Source organism: Micromesistius poutassou, assembly GCF_964030765.1.
Source record: "Micromesistius poutassou genome assembly, chromosome: 20".
Lineage (NCBI taxonomy): Eukaryota > Metazoa > Chordata > Actinopteri > Gadiformes > Gadidae > Micromesistius > Micromesistius poutassou.
In genome coordinates this window covers 11188226-11213225 of record NC_140290.1, presented here as the reverse complement: position 1 = coordinate 11213225, position 25000 = coordinate 11188226, and the positions used below count along the sequence as shown (strand labels likewise).

The window sequence follows — 25000 nt, the reverse complement described above, 5'->3', positions numbered from 1 at the left end:
CTGTAATTATAAGGTTACCTGTTATGCACTGCTGGTTCAGTTATATTATGGACTGCTTCTGCATGGGTTGTCTACATGGAGGGTAGCCTGTCATAATAACAGGCAGCTTAATAACCACAGCCCTGAAAGTAGTTCAGCATTATCTGTGTTTGTAGACAAACAACAATCTTGTTGTGTTGTTACTGGCACTTGTTTTGAATAAGCGAATATTCGGAACACATCTTTGGAAAGTAATTAAAAGACTGTTCCCCTCACATGAGCAGAAGCTAGGCTGCCGTCACTCTGCAAATCAATGGACACGGCTTATGGATAGCAAATGCATTCCCAGCAAACTCCCCTTTTTGATGCACAACGCTGAATTACAAATAAAACATCTCGTCTGAACCTGAGTAAGACAGACAAACGTCAATTTTCCGATACCTCTGCGTATCCCTTTAAACAGCAGATCATAAATTTAAACTGCAGGTCAATTGTTCAGAAAGAAAAGAGAAAAACTGTTGTTTTTTGATCCAGCATCCACCCCCCAGGTTCTTCCAAGAAATCAATCTTGTTTAAATAAACAATATAGACACCCCAAAACATACGGATGCATTATGCATGGCAAGACCAAAAATCGAGTTTGCACACACAAGTATGGTTGTGTGTGTGCGTGGGTATGTGTGTACGCAAGTGCACGTGTGTGTGTGTCTGTGTGTGTTTGTGTGTGTGTGTGTGTTTGGCCGAATGTGTGCACATGTGGGTTTGTTTTTTCTGTGTGTGTGTGCGTGGGTGTATGCAAGTACACGTCTGTGTACTTGTGTGTGTATGTGTGTTTATACACACAAGTGCACGTGTGTGTGTGCACCTGCACATGTGTATGTTGTGTTTTATATCTCTATGAGTTTGCTAGACTATCGTCCCCTACGCATAGTACATCTTTGGGTCCCATGGGTCATGTGACCTCCCAGGGATGTCACATGCAGACTAATGAAGCCTTTCGTTGTCCCTTCCTTTTTTCCCATCAGAACGCAAGAGGGATGCACTATAGCTGTCGACATTGGCACATGCTTGGAGAATAACCAAACTGTATGGAACACATGGCTGTTAATTAGTCCAGATATCAGCCTCCTCACATACAGTTCTCGGCTATTCTATCCTGTCCATTGGGAATCGTCATTTATTTTTCATTGATTGTTACTACTCACCTGTAAGAAATGCATGTATCCTGAGGAGCTATACTGCTCTCTCCGAGGGTGAATACAGATAATTGTAATAAAGTGTCAACCAAGTCACTCTTTGAATGCCCCCCCCCCCACCCCACACACTCTGCTGATCTGAAGGCGGGGGATATGATAACAATGTAAACAAGTCTTGCTTTCTAAACAATTAGCTTGAGTCATTATCCCAGCAGTCCATAAATCAATCCCTGGACATGGACAGTATACACGCAGAGACATCTCGATACACGTGCGCGCTTAACAGGCTCACACACACACACGCGCACACACACACACACACACACACACACACACACTCACCTTTTTGTGGTGCTTCTAAACCTGTTGACTGGTATTAGTGACTGGTATTAATCACCATTTTCCGGTCTACCGTCTCTGTGGTGATTATGAATGCATTCAGCAGCAGCTTGTCTACCAGCTGGTGCAGTGAAGGGCAGATAGGAGAAGGGAGTCGATGCAAGAGAACCTAAGTGAAGGTGAATGAATACATTACTAAATTTTTAAAAAAGTGCATCTGTGTTGGTACGTTTTGGTGCAAACCTTCCTAGTCCTTGTCTACGATCTGATGCAAAAGGTGTAGCAACAAATGGCTGAACTTTGGTGCAAGGTGCAAGGCCTTTTCTTTATTTAGGGAACTACACCTGCCTTTGAAAGCCCCCCTCAGCTATGTTTGTTCATGAATGCTTGCACGCAAAAGATCACTCTCACAGACACACACACACACACACAGACACACACAAACACTCGCGCACACACACACACACACACACACACACACACACACACACACACACACACACACACACACACACACACACACACACACACACACACACACACACACACACACACACACAAATACACACTCATTGATAAACATCAAGGTATATTGCACAAGGTATGTCTCCTCTGGCGGTGTGTGTCTGTGTGTGTTTCTGTGTGTGTCTGTGCACTTTTGTGTGTGCGTGTGTTTCTGTATGTTTTTGTGCGCGTGTGTGTGTTTCTCTCCAAGATGGCTTTGCAGAGTCCTTGAGAAACTATTCTGTTGGGGTTTACAGCTACTTCCTCCAAGCGGTTTGGCTTATCCCAGCTCATAAGGGTTGCAGGTTAACGCCTGTGTGCACATAGATACACCTTGCATAAAGTGCACATTGCACACACAACCAGAGGCCAATAAAAAATCTTCTCTTTTGGATGTTTCTGGTGGTGTTCAGTAATAGCCGCAAACATATCTGGAAGCTATTTTAAGTTTTGAACGATGCTAAAAGATACCAAAAAGCTCTACCTACTAATATTAATGGGTTGGTTATTTAATAAACATGAATAAACAAGTATTTTCCTTTCATGGTGATCTGTTCCCCACAATAGAGCTTTATTGATTTCTCTCTGGCTGAATGGCTATTCCTTCTGTTAAATTTCTTTAAACTTCACAATATGTTCAAAACATCGATTTGCTTTGTGATAATCAGAAGTATGTCTACTCTCAAACAACCGCCTGCATCCAATGGTCAATTCAAGTCAAAGAATTGTAGCATAGTTTAGTGTGCTCGGAAAGCATCTGATTATGCTAATTACTTTATAGCATAGCTGATCTCTAAACGAGTAAACCCAATTACATTTCCACCGAATAGACCCGTTATAAAAGAGCCAACACTTACCAAAACACTACCCAACAATCAAGTGGTGTGGGGGACCTTAATGAAAATAGCTAGCATCTGCTAGCTGGAATAAACTCTTGCCTCACGGTAAAATAAACCTTATTGAATAGCTTTCTCCTTTCCTTTGTGCTGGCATCACCAGCTGAAAACATTTGATTTCTGGAGAGCCGTGATGAATATAAAGTGGCAAGTGATCTCCGTCCCAAAAAACTAAGCGTGAATAAAGAAGCGCTCCGAATAGAACAACACGTTGCATGAATACACACACATCAACAATTCCTCCTGAAGAAATAATGAATAAAAATGAGATCAGATTTCGATTCAAGAAATCATTCTCGCAACAAATCTCCCACCATGCATTTCAATCACATACTTGAGAATAGTTATGGCGTGCACTATACGGCGATGACTCCTGAGACATCATTATAGTGAGGGGGGAAAGTGAAGAAGAAACAGTGAAAAAGCACAACACACAAATGCTTTCATGTATTTTAACCCCTGGGGCAATGCGGGCATCAAAGAGCCCTAGCACTACGCGTCAGCCGCTACATGCTGGATGTGATTACAGAAGCTGTGACATCGTCCTGATGTTAGCTGTCAATCAACATCTACCTCTGCCAGAAAGAGAGCCTGCAGTAATAATGGAGCTCACGCTGGCGAAACACGCAGCCACCCCCGGTATGTGTTTAAGGCAGAGAGACAGAGGGCTACATAGAGAAAGGGAGAGAGAGAGAAAGAGGGTGAGGGAGGGAGGGAGGGAGAGAGGGGGAGAGAGAGAGAGAGAGAGAGAGAGAGAGAGAGAGAGAGAGAGAGAGAGAGAGAGAGAGAAAGCTTGAGAGATGGAGGAGCAGAGCGAAGAGAACATAAAATCCTCAACAAACCTTTCAGCCATGTTACTGACAATTCAATACTGAAACCCATCCATCCTTGTTGTGATCTTCAGCAAATTAAATTGTATATATATTGTTTTCCATCGATTGTCTGTTATGTTTGACCAATTAGTGGCTGGGGAAACTTGTGTCAACAGTGTAAAGGGCACTCACACACACCATCCCCCCAAACCACACCTTTCTTTCTTCACCAGCGATGTTGCACCTTTCCTACTCGGTGGAGTTCAGATTCTTTAACCGCTTCTGTCTTACTTGCTACATCTTCATACACAGTGAGGTAGACAAGCTGTTGTGCAAACTGCAGTGTTTTCCGAGTATTGATCGCCGAAAGCAAATGTGTGAAACAGGACAATGTTACCACTAAAAGGTGCATCTTTTTCCACTATGAAGAGGATTGAAAAAATCTAAATGGGCTCAATGCCTAGAGCGGGCAGGTGTCTGGTTTGAGCAAGAACACAAGCAATAACTACTGTTATATTTGAGCTCTGAAAAACTATAAAAAATTCTATAGATTGAAAAAACATGCCAGAATGCATCACCCTTTGCGGATATCCAACCGCAGATTTGAGAAAGATGGTCTTGTGGATACAGATTTAGTATCGCAAATATGAGTCATCACGCATTCAAACACCCAAATCAATCACGTGTATTAAAAGCACCAATTTTATTGGTGGCGACAAGAGGGAGGCGTTGGATAAAGAGAGGATTCTATATGATGTATTTCTGTCTATAGAATATATTCCTCCCTCCACACACACATTCAATTAAATAATGAATCACTGCTAACAATCCCATTGGACTCAATTAGCTACAGTTAAACAACTAGTGTGACTTCAGTGCCCTTGCCTCTTGAGGAAACACATAACTTCCCACTAAAAATACATCTTGTTGAGCGTGTGTGTGTGTGTGTGTGTGTGTGTGTGTGTGTGTGTGTGTGTGTGTCTGCATCTGTGGTACGTGTGTCTGCAGCTGTGTGTTTTTGGGACTGCATGTGTGTGCATATGTGCGCGTTAGAGAGTGTGTGTTCGCACACTGGTGAGTACACGTGCGTGTCCACACAGGCGTGCATGTGTGTCTACATGCGTGTGTCTGCATCTGTGTGTATGTATGTATGTATGTGTGTGTTGATACCTCCGCTGGCTGGGGGCCCGTCGGGGACGTCCCGGAGCAGCCGCGTGTGTCTGATAATTAGCCTCAAATTCGCCGCTTGTGTGAACACTCGCTAAGTATGGCAGCCGTAGGAACATCTAGGAAAGGTTGAGTGCTTCTGGATAAGAACAATCATGTCCCCTGGCTCGCTCTCGCTCTCTCTCTCTCTCTCTCTCTCTCTCTCTCTCTCTCTCTCTCTCTCTCTCTCTCTCTCTCTCTCTCTCTCTCTCTCTCTCTCTCTCTCCGTCCATCACTACCAGCACAGCGGGTCTCTCCCTTGTGCGCCTGACAAGAGCAACAACAAGGGTATTAATAAAGAGTTTTGAATAATAATTTGACAAAGCAGTAACCAAAACATCTAATGCAAAACGTAACTATCAGAAGTCCCTCCTTCTTTTCGCTGCTAAACCCACTTACTGAAAGTCCCGCCTCCTCCCTCGCCAATAATGCTAATTTGAAGCATCTCGTAGCGGGCGTTTAATGTTGAGGACACCTGAAGGAGCTTATTATAGCACTAAATTCCCTCCTTCACGACTACTTGTGGACTACTACTACCCCATTTGATACGTGACATTGAGAAGAGTTTTGTGCACCAACACCATGCATACAGTACATAAATACTGTAGTTTTTTTTCTATTTGTTGTTGGGCTCCCCCGACCCTCTCCGTAACCCGCTCTTCATAACGCTGTTGAAACTAACTGCATTCACTAGTCATATCTTTACTCATTCACTCATTCACTACATTTGTTCAGCCATGATCCACATTATACCACATTCCATCCCCTCTTTACTCGCTCCGTCTTCTCTTTAGAATGAGGCTACTCCGAGGGGCTTCCTGGTTCTTGACCAACGCGAACGTTAACGTTGGAACAAGGTTCCAACGTTCGCACAGTGATCACGTTAAGGAGAGAAACGTCGGAAGTCCGCATAACGGATCCCTCCCACAACGTTCAATTTATATAAACGCCAACGACGGGGAGAGCTAAAAGTAAAATGGTCTCGTCGGAGAGACTGAAGACCCCCAAAATAAAAAATGGATTGAAAAATAAGGAAAAGGTGTCAGGGGGAGAGTCATGAAGAAGGATGGTGGGGAGTGTTAGAAGAAGGAAGACGATGGGAATAGCACACGGTAATGATCTGGTGGAGGAGGGGAGGAGGAGGAGGAGGAGGAGGAGCAGCTACGGAGAACAGTGTCAGCTGTGCTGCATGCTGGGAAAAAAAGTGAGAGCTGCCATAGAGTGGCTAAAAGTGTTGACGGAGCAGCCTATATAAAGCCATCCCATGTTCTACCTCATCGTCTATAACCTTTTTCTAAACCATTAAACCCAAGATCAGGAATATACGTAATGAAAAAATGTAACGCTAGTATTCCCTCTCATAGCTTTTTGACGAAATTAGTGGAAAAAATGTAAGAGAACCACCCAGTATACTCAAATAAAATGGTACACATGGACGAAGTTACAAACATGCTTGCAGGAATCAGTGTTACAACAGAGTATGGGTTTCAAAGGAAAATAATGGGGAGAAGGAATTGATCCATCATTCTTCATCAAGAGTTATCCATGCAGAAAGCATATTGCTCCACAAAGAAAAAGAAAACAAAGTCTATTTCATTAATCTTTTTTTGCTGCTTATGCTAAGGAAAAGCTTGTCTATGTTAAACCGCTAATTTAAATTGTGCAGCGTGAGGAGAATTTTTCGTGGTATAAAAAGAATCAAAGCTTCATTTACTCTCCATAATTACTCTCAAACTAATTGCTTTTGTTAAGATGGAGGGATTGGCGAATACAAAGGGGGAAACGCAGATCACAGCCTCATCCGTGCTGACCGGAAAGTTGAATAACACAGCTTCTTAAACCACAGAAATGAGCCTGGCTGGTGTTTCAGAGAGATACGACCTATATCACACACAGAATACAGACTCCGGCATGGAAAATTCCAGATGCCCTTTTCAGCACGTCATTAAACTGTGATTATTTTGCCTATTCAACACACTGCCAACAACAAAGGCCAATCTCCCCATATCTTTTCCCAAGGTTTTGTGTAACAGAGTTAGCTAACCGCTGTTTTAATATGTTGAACGCTGAAAGATATTCAACATCAATTGATTCAGAGGGATCAATTCAATTCACATCGAATCAACTTGAATAAAGAGAGAGAGAGAGAGAGAGAGACAGAGCGAGAGAGAGCGATACCATAATGGATGTCAAGGTACCTTTACTGGCTGAATAATTTGGGTGGTCAGGGGGTGGTCGGAGAGCATTGTGCTAATATGAACAAAGCCCCCTGGACCAACATCACACACACACACACACAAACGCAAAAGCGAAATACAAAGGCTTCTGTTGTGTCGTATCCTAGGACACATCATTGACAGTAATTAACTTGACAAGAGTAGAGAGAGAGAGAGAGAGAGAGAGAGAGAGAGAGAGAGAGAGATAGATAGAGAGCGCGAGAGAGAGAGAGAGTGAGATAGAGAGCGAGAGAGAGAGAGAGAGAGAGTGAGAGAGAGAGATGGGAGGGTTTCCAGCAGGTCAGTGTTTGGATACAGGCACACATCCAGAACAGACGTGGCAGCTCAGCAAGCACTGGCCTTCAGCCCAACATAATTAGCCGACAGAATGCCTGCCTCCCTCGCTCGCTCTCTTCCCTCTTCTGAGTGTGCTTATTTCGGTCTATCCGCACATCAGAATAAAGTAGAATGAAGCACAGTGTGTGTGTGTGTGTGTGTGTGTGTATATGTTTGTGTTTTTACCGTGTCCGTATCTACAGGAGCCAACATGGTCACTTAATTGTTTCAAATTATCTTGATTCTGATCCAATGTATTAGTTAGCCGTGAAAAAGCACACAGACAGCACAGGCGAAAAAGGTTAGCTAATAATAAACTTGTAATCAGCGATGAATATCTGCAGACAATGAGGGCGACTTTAGATGCAGATTCCGTCGGCATGAGCCCTAGTACGGTCTGTCTGGTTGTGGCCTAAGTGAGAGTGGGATTAAGAAAGATTGCACGGCGACGGAATCAATAACGCTGACATCTCGCTGGCCTTCTCCAAAATTCCCCCTCCCTCCCTCCCTCCCTCTCTCATACTCACACTCAAACACACGCAAACACACACACACACGTCCACACACACACACACACAAAGAGAATCCCATCATGGCAAGTATAATAGATCCCATAACTACTGTATCGCCTTTTAGCCCTAACTCAACCGCCTATGCGTACACACCAATTGCCTCCTCCCAGATGACCCAAATTGGCTCTTTGGAGAAAGGAAAGACAAGGGGATGGGAAAATAAAATAATTGTGCAAAACACAACAGTCAGGCCCCAGTGCTGGCTGTCAAAACCTAGCCTATATGGGCTTTAAAGCAAGACAGAAGGCCTTTAGCATTGTTACCGCTCATAGGGTCACTGCTGTTGTCATGGTGAGGGACAGCATGTCTTTGAACATCAAGGCACGTTCACCCAAAGATACGCAGAGGAACACAAAGGAAAATATTAATGATATGTTGGCCCGGTGTCACTCATGACGAAAAAAGACGTCAGAAAAACACCCAAAAGCCAACCACTTGCACACGCATCCAAGTGTGTGCGCACATACAGACACCTACAAGGTAACGCAAATGTCAAAAAACAAAAACACACACACAAACAACCAAACACAAACACAGAAACGTAACCTCATTCAGCAATCGATGATGCGTCATCTCCCCCACCCCCAGCCTCTATGAAGGACCAGCCTCTTAACACCCTCACCGGTGTCTGTCTCCGAACGTCCTGCAGCTCCGGACCGGTGGCTGGAGATACCGCATCGTGAACTATTTAAAGGCCGGACAAGGGAGAGGGAAGCTCTTCCCCTGGAATGAGTCATGGTCGGCCTCGTTTCTATTTTATTCCGGGACCGCCTCCTTCTCCATCCCCCTGCTGGGGCGGCACTCTAAACTCTCCCATGAGTCGGCTGTTCACACCACTGCATATCAACCGCTCCTGCTGCCGAGTGGCCGATGCCCGCCCGCCCGCCCGCGCGTGCGTGCGTTTGCGCGTGCGTGCGTGCGTGTGTGTATATATACAGAAGTGAAGTCTTCTTTGCTTGCCATATGCTTAAGTTCGTAATACATAAAATGCTGCCGGGGGTGGGGGGGGGGAGACAGACAGAGCGCAGCGGCAGCTCCGCCCACTCCCGGGACGTGCTGGAACAAGATGTTCCGGTGGTGCAGCGAACATGCCCCAGCGCGAAGGCACACGCACCAGGAACCCACCCCCCTGAAACTCCTGCACACTCCCACACCGTCTAATACAGGGAAGTGTGCAGTACCAGCAGTCTGTGTCTGTGTGTGTGTGTGTGTGTGTGTGTGTGTGTGTGTGTGTGTGTGTGTGTGTGTGTGAGTGTACCTCCCTATCGCTATCTTCCAGTCAGCTGCCTTAATCTAATTGGTGTACCCCGTGTCCTCTACTGTCCACCAGCCAGGGTAATGTAGTGGAGACCCAATGGATACTGAATCTCTCTCTCTCTCTTTCTCTCTGTCTGTCTCTCTCTCGCTTTCTCTGTCTCTGTCTCTCTCTCTCTCTCTCTCTCTCTCTCTCGCCATGTGTGCAAGAGTCAATTAATCCATCACCGTAATTAAGAGAGAGAGAGAGAGAGAGAGAGAGAACCAGAGAGAGCGAGAGGGAGGTCAAGGTTAAAGCAACACTGACAGGAGAAGGGTGGCATAGAGAAATGGCGTTGTCGGCTGGGCATCAATTAAAAAGGCTGCCACACTGTTTGATCTATGCTTCTCCACACACACTTGGAAAGAGCTCTTTGATGTCCGCTGACCCTGTGTTCAATAGGAGGCAGTTGACCCAGGAAGTGAATAAGAGGATCAAAGCACAATGCGAGGCAAACCCAAACTGTAGAAGGACATATTAATCGTTGTGTATTCTGGAGAAAAGTGTATTGTATGGTCAAAGGTATGGTAAAAGACTACAGAGAGAGAGAGAGAGAGAGAGAGAGCGAGAGAGAGAGAGAGAGAGAGAGAGAGAGAGAGAGAGAAATTAAGAACAGTATTGATTCAAGTCTGTGTTTGTCCCTAGACCTATTCCCCGCTCCACAAACCCCTTGTGAATATTGTTAGAGGTTGTTAAAGCTCTCATTATCCAATGATTGAAAAAACGTAAATAGACTAAACTGCTAAACAAGGTTTGGCAGCAATGGATTTTTGGGGGGCGGGGGTTGGGGGGGGGGGGGTTGATTGAAATGTCTGTGTTTGGCACCCAAGACATGCACCGGAAATAACAATGAAATCGCACCATAAAGAGTGAGTATTTCCAAAATGGGCCTAACCTAGACACTCATTAATAAAACCCTGTTCAACAACAATATGGAAGAGATGAGACTTGGGAACTAGACATGAGCCATTAGCTTGTTGCAGGCCCAAGACTATTAGGTCCAACCCTTTGCTCTCGAGACATTGCATCATAAACGCGGCGAGGAAGTCTCCTACACACGGCACAGTCGTTCCCATTAGCGGCGGCTATGAGTGCACTCTGTGGTCTTATTCATAGAGAAGCTAATGGTTGCGTTTGCTCTGAGACACATGGCTGGACGCTCATCAATCTATCTTCCTGACAGTGTGTCCGTGCAGACAGGCTTCACATATCAGCAAATCATTTAATGGAGTGTTTCCGCTCCATCCTGTATAAAAACCTGCTCCGGGCTAACACAGAGCTGGCTAGCATGCGTTCTCGCTGTTTTGCCATGCATTCACATCCAGAAGGCGCAAACACATTGTCATTATGTCTGAGCTTGAGCTGATGACGTGCATTACTTGGACACACATCACATCGGTTAGCTACATGGATATTTCTTAAATAGGGCAATGGTGACAGCAGATATCTCTTGGCAAAATGCTAAGCCCACTTTTTTCTATGCTCATGCATAGAAATGTTTGTCCAAATGTGGTTCAGGATTATGATGCAAGTTGCATTCACGACCGACTGCATAACTCTCATACCCATCTGCTGTTGGTAGTCTGAGGTATGTAAGGAAAGAACACAGTGTTCTGAGGAACCAGTAGGGCGAAAATCCTAGCAGGAGGTAGTCTGCAAATTACGTGGGTGTATTGTTGGGGGACGCGACCAAGTTGTATTCACCATTGGGGTTTTGATCAATGACATGCCACAACCAAGAGTGCTTGTTTATAATTCCTGAGTGGGAAAAACAGACTGAGGGGGGTGCGGTAGGGGGAGACATGGCACGGAGAACATCAATAGCAGCTATTGATCTTCAGATGGGACTGACAACCCAAACCATAGTTTGAGAAGCACAAAGCTGACGCCGCAAAGAAAGAAAAAATAAAGAAGAAAAAAAGAAAGCAAGTTGAAATGAGATGACGCTGCAAAAATATAAAAGAGAGTCCAAGATGGACTAAGGTTAAGATGATTAGGGTTGGATAGGAATGATAACCGGATGTGTCTTCAAACTTCAGCTGTGTCTCAACTCAATTCACCCATAATGATACAAAAAAATATCATTCATAAGTATCATTCAGGCAAAAGCAAAATAGCTTTTGGAAAAAAATAAAAAGAAATAGATATTTCTACATAAAAAGTATCTTGAAATTAACACACCTCAGAGGAATCCATCTCTTTCCAGATACATTTCCAGGTGTGGGGGTGTTATCTCTGGGTTTCTATTGTTCCTGCGTAACAGAGGAAGTTATTATCCCCGCTGTATAATGTGCACTTGTAAATCCCTTTGAGATGGCAACTTTGATGAATGCCTTCATCACTAAACTTTACACATTTTTCACTACTCTTACGACTAAATTAATGCCACTGAAAGTCCTGGAATCCTGAGGTCTTCAGATGCTTTGAAATGAAGCTAATATTGTTTATATAGTCTGGGGGAGAAGACCATAGTTTGTTGTGGGCTTTTTTGTCCAAAGCCAAATGCAACTGAGTGAATTGCAATGATGCACATCACAGAACAGTGACGAATTGTCATACTCCGGCTAGATCACAATGTTTTAAAAATGGGTAGTGTTTCTAGCGCTTCTAATCTAGCCACTACATAACATACACTATGCAATGTATGCATCAAAATGAGAAAAACAAGGAATATGTTGATAAACTACAGTATGACAGAGCAAGGGTACAAAAATGCAATATTGAGGCCACGTCGTAATAAGATGGGGATGGCAACATTTTGGCAAATTGTCAGCAAAGATCCACTTTCTTAAAAATGGCCTTTAGCGTCAAGGAGATGAAAGGAAGACTGTATTCCTCACACACCAGGAACCCCCGCTGACCAATTTCCAAAAAATACTGAAACATCCATGGAATATACAAACAAAAAACACATTTCCCCAACCAAAACATCTTTTCCTTCTAATGTGGGTCCTTTGTATAAAAAAAGAACACTTCTCCGATTACCAACACCTTCCCCCAAAGTAGTGAATTGTTTTTTCAGGCAGGGTAAGATCGGAAGAAAAATGGGCAATTACCTGTCATTTTTGATGGTAGGCAAACAATGACCAGGCACACACACAAACACTCACACACACGTCATCAAACAGTGAGTGTTCTATTGCAGGAAGTGCTTGAGAGCTGCATGTGACTGTCGGCCAATAGTTGCGAGGTGATGGATGGGGCTGTCGGCCCCCCTACCCCTCTGGAGAGAGTTTCTGGTGCAAGTTCACCCTGGTACCAGCCAACCCACCCGATCCCCCCACACGCACGCACCCACACACGCACCCACACACGCATGCACGCACGCACGCACGCATGCACACACACGCACACACGCACACGCACACTATCAAACAGAAGAACAGAAACGGAAAGGTGTGGCGTCTGAGGTAGGGAGCAGTGGATGTGAGATGAAGTCAACTCCCCAGCACTCAGTTCAGTTAGCATTGAGTTTCCTGAATGAACAAATCAAGAGCTAAACCGTTTCATTTTGAATAGGCGAGAGGGAGAGAGAGAGAAAGTATATACTTTGGGATTTATCTGCACATAAATGTAATGAAGATATTGTTGGCTTCCGAGCTTTTTTTATAAAAGCTGGCCCTAAATCTGCACAGAACCAGGCAGCATGTGGTAGGTAATCCCTTTACAACCAATCAATAGGTAATCATTATCACAGTCGCTCCCTGACTGTGATACTACATATAAAGCGTTTTAAAGAGTTTTATTTTATTTTTTTTGGCTGCTTTGGCTCGTTTTGTTATTTTTTGGCTTCCATCCCCAGAGTGGACCACACAGACAAGGTATCAACACGGCAGGAAAAATTATCTACACGCTCCCCGGCTCCTTGTTGGGGCCTTAGGGCCGGGGCTGTGGGTAGATATGGATTAAGAAGAGAGAACAGGCCTTTCATAAGGGAAGTGCATCCCAACTGCTGCTCAGATGTGCTACCAAGAGGGAAAATAAGTTGCGCTCACCCAGGGAACTTTTGAAGGTTGGCGGTACAAGTTTATTTGGGGAGGATAGCACAAAAAGAACAGTCCTCACGAGAGTTTGAGAAAAAGTTGCCTCAAAGCAAACCAAGACAAAGGAAAGTTCAATTGGCCCTTATATCATTCATTTGATAAGTATAGCTGGATGGAGGGTGAAGGTATTACGCAACGCCTTTCTTAGAACCAATAAGAATGCTTATGCTTGATCCTTCGTATGGATAACGATACCCTATTATTCATAATAGTGCTTTCAAATCAACGCCAACAAAAGCTTGCTTTCAGACATCTGCAGAACCCAGTGGAGTCACAATGGCAGTGGCTGCGTCCCCTCGAGGGACCCGCTGTGGTCGGAGGGAAATAGACCAAGACCGCGAAGAAAATGACACCCATCAAATATAAGCTCCTGTTTAAATAGCAGGCGGATGGCCGTCAAAGGCGGCGTTTACATTGCATTAGATGGAGATGGTGATGGAGACAAGAAATCTATACAGATGCAAATGGTAAATGGACTGCATTTATAAAGCACTTTTTTGTAACCAGCGGCCACCCAAAGCGCTTTATAATATTGCCAAACAAGCAAGCTAGGGTTAGGTGCCTTGATCAGAGACACCACGACACTCGGGGCTCGAACCAGCAACCTGGCGGTTACCAGCCCACCCACTCTACTCCTGAGCTACTGCCGGCCCAAATTACAGCGTAACGGCAGACGCACTATGATCTCATGGGAAAATGCGTCTGGCCGTAGGATTCTGTCAGGGCTGGTACCGATAGGGGGGGGGAGGGGGTGGGGTAGAAAGGCGGGATCCTGTCTCCTGCTGCCACATCCAATCCATATTGAGTTGTGGCTCTCCTCGACTGGCTTCAAGTCGTCAAGGCCGTCTGTCTGTTGCCGTGCAGCTCACCGCCTCGCAAGACTGCCAACGCAGCACGCGCGCCAATCAAACGGCTCGCACGGGCCGATGCTTAAGAATGTGGGTACTTGAGGAGCAGCGATTTGGTGTGGCGTTGTTGGCATTGACTGATGGGAGTGTAGGCCGGCTTGTCCATTTGTATTCACACACAAACGTACACACGCACGCACACACAAATATGCATGTACACACACACCCACACCCACACACCCACACACACCCATATACAGTATATATACTGTACAGTATATATATATATATATATATATATATTATATATATATATATATATATTAGGGCTGCAACGATTCGTCGACATTGTCGACAAAAATCGATAATAGAAATTGTCGACAATGGATTCCATTGTCGACAATTGTCGCCAGACGTGTTTTTCCAACGGAGTGAGGCATCTCACTTCATTACAATCTCTGCCGAGAGTCGCACATGCGCAATAGCAATAGTTTGGGAGCATTTTAGCCTGGATACAGCGAATAAAAAAAGATTACTTTCAAGGTTTGCAAAGCAGACCTTGCGTATCACGGCAGCACCTCGGTGATGCAACATTTAAAGAGAAAGCACGTCGGACAGTTGATCGAAACAGTCTGACTCGCCTCGGTAAGATTAAAGTAAGATTAAAGCCAATACGTTTTGTTTTCTAAATAAAATTATTATCTTGGTGGATAACCGCGCCCACGGTGTGGAAACCGTGTGCTTAAATCCTTCCCAGCGCTTCATCCGAGCAGTGTTTGTAATAACGCCGTTTAAAACAACGGCGTTAGGTAACGCCGTTATTTTTTCAGTAACGGGGTAATCTAACTAATTCATTTTTCTGTCGTTACAACACCATTGTTGTTACTAACAGTTTAATGCGGTGCTTTACTATGAATTGATCAACGGTGTAATCCGAACGCACCCCTGGCTGCACACAGAAACTGCTAGTAAGGCGACCGGGTTTAACAAAGAGATAAACGATTATGATTGGCTAAGGCAGAGTCGTGTTTCATGGTAGCCAATCGGAGCCAATGTTTTTACACACAAGCCAGGATAGCCAGGATACGCATGCCACCCGCACACACAAACACCAAACAAAGTCGAAGAAGCAGCAGAGATGGCGAGTCCGGAGCAATCCGATGAAAAGTTGGCATTTTCAAGGTGGAGATATAAGCACTACTTCAAATTCATTGAGATCAAAGGCAAGAATGTGCATGTAAAGTGAACATTATGTCCAGGAGCAAAGACTTTGTCGACATCCGTTGTAAGCAACTCTTAATGAACTATTTAATGAAGCATCCCACAACGACACACGCATCTACAAAGCTACTTTTTTTTTACAGTAACCCAAATAATTACTTTCCCTGGTAACTAGCTACTTTTATTATAGAGTAATTCAGTTACTAACTCAGTTATATATATATTGAATAAAAGATGCATTTTTCATTGAAGTACCCATCTTTCTTGTGTTTATTATCATTTGCCACATAATTAAAGCAACCTCATGCTAAATTTAAGAAAAATTTTATAATTATCAGATTAGTCGACTAATCGTTTCAATAGTCGGTGACTAGTCGACTATTAAAATAGTCGTTAGTTGCAGCCCTAATATATATATATATATATATATATATATATATATATATATAGACAGGCATATGTGTACACATGTAATCCACATGTGTGTCTTCCGTCAGCAAGGAGAGTGTTAGGGATCACGCACACCTGACCTGTATCCCGTGAGCTCCTTTAGCCACCGTGTAGATCAATAGAGGAAAGGCAGGTGCTGACCCTGTACCACGGCGTCCCATATCCCTAGTGGACGCGGGCCCTGCCGTCACTCAGCCGTCAGTCAATACCCCGGCCAGAGGAACCCACCACAGTTTAAACAGAACAGCCAAGGCCTGCCACCGCGCTGATACATCCATCAGCACTGATTAAATACACACACACACACACCAGGCGCAAACCAGCGACACGCACGTGCACGCACACACACACACACACACACACGGCGCAAATCAGCGACACACACACACACCAGGCGCAAAGTGCATTGTCAAAAAAAATAATAATCTAAAATCCCTTTGGCCAAAGATGCATAGATTCCACTGGTAGACAAGCCAGGAAAGAAACAACCTTGATATCGGAAACAACAAAGCATGAAAGGTTTAACGTGAGTTATTAAGTGTGGTGGCTACACTGATCAAAAATGGAGACTTGGACGTAAATGCTGGTGTCATCTGCTCAACCCTCCTCTGAATCCCTATACCACCAGCCAGACTTTCATCCCATAGATCCACCATTTGATCCATCAGATCCAGTCGTTCCACTTAAAAAAAAAAGCTTCAACCCACTTCGACGTGGGTTGGACGTTCACTTCAAAAATGTTGCTTCAAGTGAACGACTTCCAAATCTCTACAGTACATATTTAAAAAGATATTGACTCGGAAGATGGATTCACCTACTCGTCGACTTTATTCATTTCTTTTTTTTTAAACAGGGGGTTCTCGGGGAGGGTAGAGCTGTTGGAGAGAGTGATGCCCGACACGATTGAAATGTGAGACGGTGACCTCAAAAGAAGCGGTATGAAAAGTTGAAGACGCGGAAAAGTTGAAGATCAAATCCAAAACCGTGCCTTATCCCTGCACTGTGTGGCCCTCTTCACAGCAATGTGTGCGCTCAACTGTGACACACACTCTCTCCATCACTTGCCAATACTCCCTCTCACCTCCTCCACTCCCCACAGCCCCCCCCCCCCTCCCCCCCCCTCTTACACTTCCCTTCTCCATTTCTTTACACATCTGAGGCATGGCTGAGCCAAATGCCACAGGTGCATCGCCGAGGGCGCCTACCGGAGACGGTTGCCACGGCGATGACATGCTCAGGAGACCGAGCCGCTGGGGCCTTCAAAGGGGGGGCCTCCTGGGGCGATTCACCTGAGCAACTCAGTATCTGGAGGGGGGCGAGGAGCTGATGACATCATAAAATGTGCAAAGGCAGCAGAAGTGGGGGGGGGGGAGCTGGTTGAGGGGGCGGGCTTCGCTGAGGGTCTGGGATGGGATCCACTTTTTAGTGTCCAAGAGACTGCAAAGAGACTCTGATATCAGGCCGCGAGGCACAATTCCAACTCTTCAGACTCATTCTCGTCCTCATCCGAAAGTTGTTTTGGCTTTAGCTACTGAGCGAATGGGTAAAAAACGCCTACTTACTAAAGTGTCCCGGGGCCATCGGATTCTCAACACACAAGAGTTTCATCTCTTAGTTTTATCCGTGAACTAGTTTCTTCTGTTGAGCAACTATTGGTGGAATAGATCTGGAGTGGTACGTTTGAATGTAGGTCTTGTATATTACGTTCCGCCCACCTGTACTGTAGGGGGTGTATAGTATTGGTAAGCAATGTTGGGGCTGTATAGTGTGCGTACACAGTGTCTCTTTTCGCAAGCACAAGTACTTTCTATAAATACAACTCAAACTCCAGCCTCTACTACCACTACAGCCACTTTCTGGAGCAAGCCATAGCAACCTGGCATGGTGTCAGATGTATAATCAACTATATTATGAATGTATGACTGTGTGTAAATAACCTACTTAATGACACACAGAGGAAACCCATATGAACTCACACCTTCTCCCTGTGAGTATGCGTGAGTGTGCGTGTGTGTGCGTGCGTATGTGTGTGTGTGAAGCAGCAGTAATCAAGCCCACTAATTACTTCCTGAGCTGAGAGAGAATGGGAGGAAGGCGGAAGAGAGAGAGGGAGAGAGGACGATAGAGAGAGAGGGCGATAGAGAGAGATAGAGAGAGAGAGCTGTCAGAGAGGAGGAGCTGCCACAGATGGTGGGAGACCAACACCAAGGCCAGAATGCCCTACCTCTTCATCAGCGCCTGTGTGTGTGGGTGGGAGTATGGGTGTGCGTTTGTGTGTGTGTGTGTGTGTGTGTGTGTGTATGGGCCGCGCGTGCGCGTGTGTGCGCGCTGTGCGTTTGTGCGGGAGCAAGCAGGCGAGAGAATGAGTGACTGAAAAATGACATCATTAAGACTGAGGGGCGTGTGTGCGTCTGTGCCTGACGTCCGTGTTTGTGGAAACACGTATGTGTGTATGAATACGTGTTTGTACGTGTACACCTATGTGTGTACACCGAGGCCACGTCAAAAAAAAAACGACACACCATTTCCCCGTTCGTTCACAACGCGTGAAACCATCACTCGCCGAAGGAACATCCAACGTAACGCAACAAACATAAGAACAATCAAAACACACCCAAAACCATCCGACACCACTCGAAAACCGGCGCGTCCCGAGTGCTTGCACCGACGGGTACTCACCACTGGGAGGAGCCGTCGGTGCCGCTGACCTCCAGCAGGTCGTAGTCGTCCTCCAGCTGGAAGTCGGAGAAGACCAGGGCGATGGTGTCGCCGGGCTCCGCCAGCACCGTCCAGGTGCAGTCGGCGTTGTTGTTGTACTCCCCCGGGTAGCTGGGGCTGGTGATCACCCCGCTCTGGCCCCGCAGCGTGCCCCCACACCCGTCGTCCGCTGTGGGGCAAGGGGAGGGGGGGGGGGGGTGCTGTTTAGCGACAGAAGGATGTTCTATGCCTGTGTGGATTTGTTTTATTTGTATTGCAAACAAATGATTTCATGACATAATTGATTTATCGTGTAAAATAAGATGCAAAACTAAACTGAAAACGAAACAAATGTGCAGAAAATAAAGCTCCCCTTTTCTCACACAGGGAATTCAGAAACACGTGCTCCTTGCCATCGGTTATTTGTTATGCTTCAGGGAAATACTATTCAATGCATCTCCATAAGTGTCAGTGCACAATATAGACCCCCTAGATTGAATAATATTGACATTTCAAAATGTTAGGCTGGCAAAATTAAAGTGGGCGGGTCAGTTTGTCAGTGTATCTGACTCACCCAGTTTATTGTTTATTATAAGATCAAATATTAAATGTTACACTTGTATGCTCAATGTTACGCTAGTTGTGATGCTAACGCTCACCTCAAAGCTAACACAAGACATGATTAAAACCAATGATTGGGCAGAAATATTGATATAAATAAATTTTTATTACCCCTTTTACTACCTATAGTTTACTGGTTCACTGAGTTTGACAACACTTTATTCAGCTGCATTGGATACGGCTTGAGGCAACCGATTGGTGAATATTGATTTGTGCATACTGACTAGCCTGGGAACCAGACAAATCTGCAACCTCATGTTTTACGCAGTTGGGAACTGGTACGGTGATCTCAAGCTAAGACGGCCTGGAGACCATTCTGATGACGTGACTGCAAATTGTGTTTCTCTACACGGATCAGTCTGGACCTCTGCCACATCGATTTCCAGAAATAACAATGTAATGGGGGCCAATCAGGGGCTGTGTCGTAGTTATTGACGTCAACGGGCCAATCAGGGGCCGCTTCGTAGACGATGATGTAAAATACAGGCGGCCGCTGTAAAAAACGTTATGGTGTCTCCCTAAGCAACAAGTAGTTAACATTAGTAGAGTATACACAGCCATCAGGGCAGAATTGCAGAAATAGACTTAAGAACAACTATTAACCGAGAACAATAGTACAGTATGCACTGGTAGAGCATCTCGGTGGAAAAGACGTTGTCGTCGTTCCTCTTTATCCCGGGTATCAATTACCAAGTAACAATTATCAGGGAACTAATTCAAACCCACACATATGGGATTTGACTCTGTTGGGTGTTCATATGCTTAGTCATTTCAAGCCAAGTATTCCTACTCATTTTTTATTAATTTTCCAGTGAATGTGAAGTTACGACACACCGGCCATCTTGTGAGACAGAATCAACAGACCAACAGCCAAGGCGACCTCTAAACATGGCGCGTTCTCCATATCGTTCAACGCGGTGTCACGACAACCTCACATAACCTATTTAGTAGTGCACGTGTTTCAGTTTTTCTGCCATAAACAAATATGGAGGGTCTTCGGCGGGTGCTTTCTTTGCCACGGGGCAAAATCAGAGGCAGCAAAAAGGAAATAGAGAGAGAGAGAGAGAGAGAGAGAGAGAGAGAGAGAAGAACATGCCACTGGTACGGCTTTTAAGAAACGTCTTCGGGTCTTTCTTTTTTCCCCAGTATAAATAGGGCGGCTGGTTATTGCAACGCGTGATGCAACGTAATGCAACATGGGTTAGGCGTGTGGGGCGGAAGAGGTGGGGGGGGGGGGGGGGGGCGCTGCTGATGGGGGTGAGGATGATGCGTTGGGTGGGAATGTGTTTGAATAGCGATAGACTGAGATGAGCGTTAAGCGCTTCCAAACTGTTCCTCCTCCCTCCTCTCTCCTTCTCTGTCTCCTGGTGGTCCGCGAGACAAGGTGGCCTAGCAGGGATTGATGTTCATTACCGCCCACCCTCTTGGATCATTACAGGCCCTGGATATTGCTCCTGAACGGCGGCACACGTGACGGCCGCACATAAAGCCCCGTCGGAGAACAGATGTGACTTGTAAGTTAGCTGGAAATTGGGTCATGATCCTGAATAATTATGTTTAGTTTAGTTAACGGTGTGTGTGTGTGTGTGTGTGTGTGTGTGTGTGTGTGTGTGTGTAGGTATAAGTATATGTAGGTATGCAGGTGTGTGTGTGTGTGCATGTAGGTGTATGTATAGGTGCTTTCATGTCTGTATGCATGTGAGTGTGCATGTCTGTTTATGCATGTGAGTGTTTTTGTGCTTGTGTGTGCATGGGTGAGTTTGTGTGTGTTTGTGTGTGCATGCACATGAGTGTGTGTGTGTGTGTGTGTGTGTGTGTGTGTGTGTGTGTGTGTGTGTGTGTGTGTGTGTGTATCAGTGCACGTGAGTGTGCATGTGTGCGGACCGGCACCAGCAATGCATGTGTCCCTCCGTGCTGAATACATTTGGTATGCCATTAACAGGCAGGTACTGGAGTGGGGGCATGTGACAGTGACATGGCAGGCGTCCCTATAGTCACTCTGTCCGAGGTGAATATGGAAAGCTGTGCGGCTAAGGCGCGTGTTTACCACCCAGGGCTGCGGCACATCGCTCAGCATGACAAGCGTTTAGCCCTGCTTTAGGGAGGGCTGGCAGTGGCGGTGGTGGCGGCGGTGGTGGCGGTGGCGGTGGCGGTGGCGGTGGCAGTGGTGGCGGTGGTGGCGGTGTGGTGTTCAGCAGAGGAAGAAGTGGTGGTGGGAGGAGCGGTCGGGTGGGATTGGAGGGGGGGGGGGGGGGGTTAGTCCACAGGCAGCAGGGGACCTGTCAATCATCCCGTCCTAGCTGTCACAGGTAAGAGTACAAAAAAAGTCAAAAGGAGAGAAACCGTTGAACAGGAACGAAAGGGGGGGGGGGGGGGGGGTGGGAGAGCAGAGGAGCAACTTGAACTGCAGGGGCGGAAAGGGAAGGGAGGGAGGGACGTTGCAGAAGGTGGGGGAGGAGGAAAAGGAGGAGAGGGGGGTGACAAAAAGGAGAGGAGGAGAGAGATGATGGGGGATGACAGATGACAAGCAGGGATTGAGGGGGATGGGGGTAGAAAAAGGGGTCTGGACAATAAGGAGGGAGAGAGGTATACTCTGAGAGAGGGGGAGCAAGAAAGGTGCGGATAGTTGACAGAGAGAGAGAGTGAGAGTGAGAGAGCGAAAGATAGATAGATATCAAATTTATTTATCCCTAGGGGAAATTCAGGAGAGTGTGGTTGAGGTGGAGAAGGAAGGAGCAGAGATGGCAGGGTCGGGGAGGCCACAGAGAGAGAGAGAGAGAGAGAGAGAGAGAGAGAGAGAGAGAGAGAGAGAGAGAGAGCGAGACGGCTGTGGAGGTGGAGTGGATTGATATTCCTCACCAGGCCTCTGCTTTCGCACTCAAAACAACGTCCATGTTTTCTTTCCGTCTCTCTCCTGCCTCCCTTCCCCTTCCCCGTCTCCTAAAGTGACCGGCCAAAGCGCTCTGGAGCAATCATCACCTGACAGAATCCGCGGACCACCTCCACCCCCCCCCCCCCTCCACCCTAGTAGCTAACACCATGCATGGTAATGGGCGGGTATCGTGGCGTCTGTCTCTCTCGCCGGATGCAGATGTCGCCTTGCCTCCAATGCATCAACAAAGGCTGTCATGGAGAATGTCACGCTGGATACGCCACGTAGGGGACGCTTGTAGGGGGCACACACACACACACACACACAGTGCACAGTCCCTTTAATCGCCTATGGCAAGACCTCAATGAGCCACTGTGGAAAGTGGCCAGTTTCTAAAAAACATTTTTCCTTAGCATGTTGATTCTGCTGAAAATACATTAGGTAGGCGCGGCGGCCGCGTCATCGTGTTGAATTTGGCCTTGCTCTTCCCCTCACCCAGAGAACAGACAGTAAAGTACTCAAAGGCCGGCCCAGTTGGCGTCAAGCTCCTTTGATTATTGGCTAAATATGGGTGGATTAGTTGACCAAATGTGTGGTCACGTCCATCCAGGCGTGAAATCCATGAACACACAGTTGTGTGCTCATGAATGCATGCTCATACAGCATTCATGTGTGTGTGTGTGTGTGTGTGTGTGTGTGTGTGTGTGTGTGTGTGTCTGTGTGTGTGTGTGTGTGTGTGTGTGTGTGTGTGTGTGTGTGATTGATTAGAAGTGTCAGTGATGGAGCATGTGTGTGTGTATGTTTTGTGTGAATAGAAACTAGATAAGTGTTTGCAGAATCGTCTGTGTTTGCATGTGTGTTTGTGTGTGTGTGTGTGTGTGTACGCTTGCTTGAATTCATTTGTTTGTGTGTGTGTGTGTGTGTGTGTGTGTGTGTGTGTGTGTGTGTGGTGTGTGCATGAGTGTGTCTGTCTGAATGTGTGTGTGCGTGCGTCAGTATGTGTGTGCCTGAATAGCTATGTGTGTGTGTGTGTGTGTGTGTGTGTGTGTCCGTGCGTGTTTATTTGAGTTTGGGTGTGTGAGGAAGTGTGTGGGTGTGTGTATTTAACTCTGTGGGTGTGTGTGTAGAAGTGTGCCTGCATCCAGTGTGTGTGTGTGTGTGTGTGTGTGTGTGTGTGTGTGTGTGTGTGTGTGTGTGTGTATTTATTTGTGGGACTGTGGGCTGGGGCCATTCTGGCATGGGGTGCCCGCCATGTGTGTTCCTATGTGGGCTTCCTGACTCCCAGCCCGGGGTACAGATGGCCCAGCATCACAGCGCTCCGCTCGGCAGCCACACTGACACAAACGGCCACATGGATACATGAAGGCCCTAGTGGTAGCCAATGGATGGACACACGCACATACATGCATACACGCGCCCACACACACACACACACGCGCACAAGCACAAGCACGCGGGCACACACACACATACAAACAATCAGGTGCACACTCTCATGCAATCACTCAAGTGCACGCAACCACACACGCACACACACACACACACACACACACTCAAGTGCACACACACATACACAAACACACACACACACACACACACAAGCACACAGGCACTCACACACACTCAAGTGCACACACACATACACACAAACACACACACACAAGCACACTGGCACTCACACAAACACTCAAGTGCACACACACATAAAAACCCTCAAGTGCCCACCACACACACACACACACACACACACACACACACACACACACACGCAAAAGCCCAAACATACACACACACGCGTGCACACACAGTCAAACGCAGAAATCAGAAGGACATGTCCCCTGATATTAAAGAGGAAGAGCTTGTGCAAATGATTAATATCCCAACCTTGTGGTCGTCTCCAAACGAGCAGCAATCTAATTAAGAGGTTAATAGGTGTACAAGCAAGTGATCCTATTGCCAACGGTCAATTATTATGAACCAAACTGTTTTGGGTAAGATAAACAGAGTTGGCCAGGTGAGTATGAGCCACAGGGGGGGGGGGGGGGGGTCCTGCTAACTGTGAGGGGGGGACGGACAAAGGGTGTGGGAGGACAGGCTTCCTGCCCGACCGATTAAACTCAAGGTCTCGTCAAATCTATTGGAAGCCGGGCCTCTTTATCCAAGCTTTGATTTTATTCTATTCTGTTATCATGATACCACATTGACCGCCATGGCTGAGTGTTTTAATAAAAAGCGCAGACATAGATTATTCATAAATCCAGCGCAACGCTTTTGGAATTCATTTGTGTCATTAGTTGGCAGAGTCTTCTGGTGTCACATCACTATTAAGGGTAATTACAGACTAAAAGGCATTCTAACTGGGCTGCCGATGTCTGACTGCACACTTGCAGACAGGGACACTGATAGGTCCATCCCCAACCAAGGAGCACTATACATACGCCCGGGCCTCTCTAGGGTCATGCTAATGTCATGGTTACCGACACCCTTGTACCGACAGTGATTTTTCTTTTCACCCTCTTCTGGCAAATGTACTTATTGTAAGTCGCTTTGAATAGAAGCTAAACACCCTAAATGTAAATGTAATGGTTATGTTTATTTGTTTTTGTATCATTCTGCATCGTCTTGCAGTAATTTGGCATCTTATAGTTGAACTTCCACGTACATAATTGTCCTGCACTCCTTTCGATCACGGGCAGAACATTCGTGGCAGTAACAACTCCACCCGCTGGAACTAATCGAGCATGAGTCCTGCGGAACCGCGACGACATACGGCCTGATGTGTTTGCGTGTGGGGGTGTTTAAACAGTGAACAAACTACGCGCTGCTATCGACATCAACACTATGTATGCAATCATTCGTCAGAACGCTATACTGAGACTGTGTGTGCGTGGTTACCTC

General features: G+C 46.1%; 1 protein-coding gene across 1 annotated transcript in view; it reads right to left on the bottom strand.

Annotated features, from left to right (window-relative positions):
- csmd2 (CUB and Sushi multiple domains 2) overlaps nt 1-25000 on the bottom strand; it is a gene marked incomplete at its 5' end in the record, with an annotated part of 216943 nt that overhangs the window by 138147 nt on the left and 53796 nt on the right. The window contains 1 exon segment of the mRNA XM_084484866.1: nt 18592-18799. Coding sequence (XP_084340992.1) covers nt 18592-18799 — 208 coding nt within the window.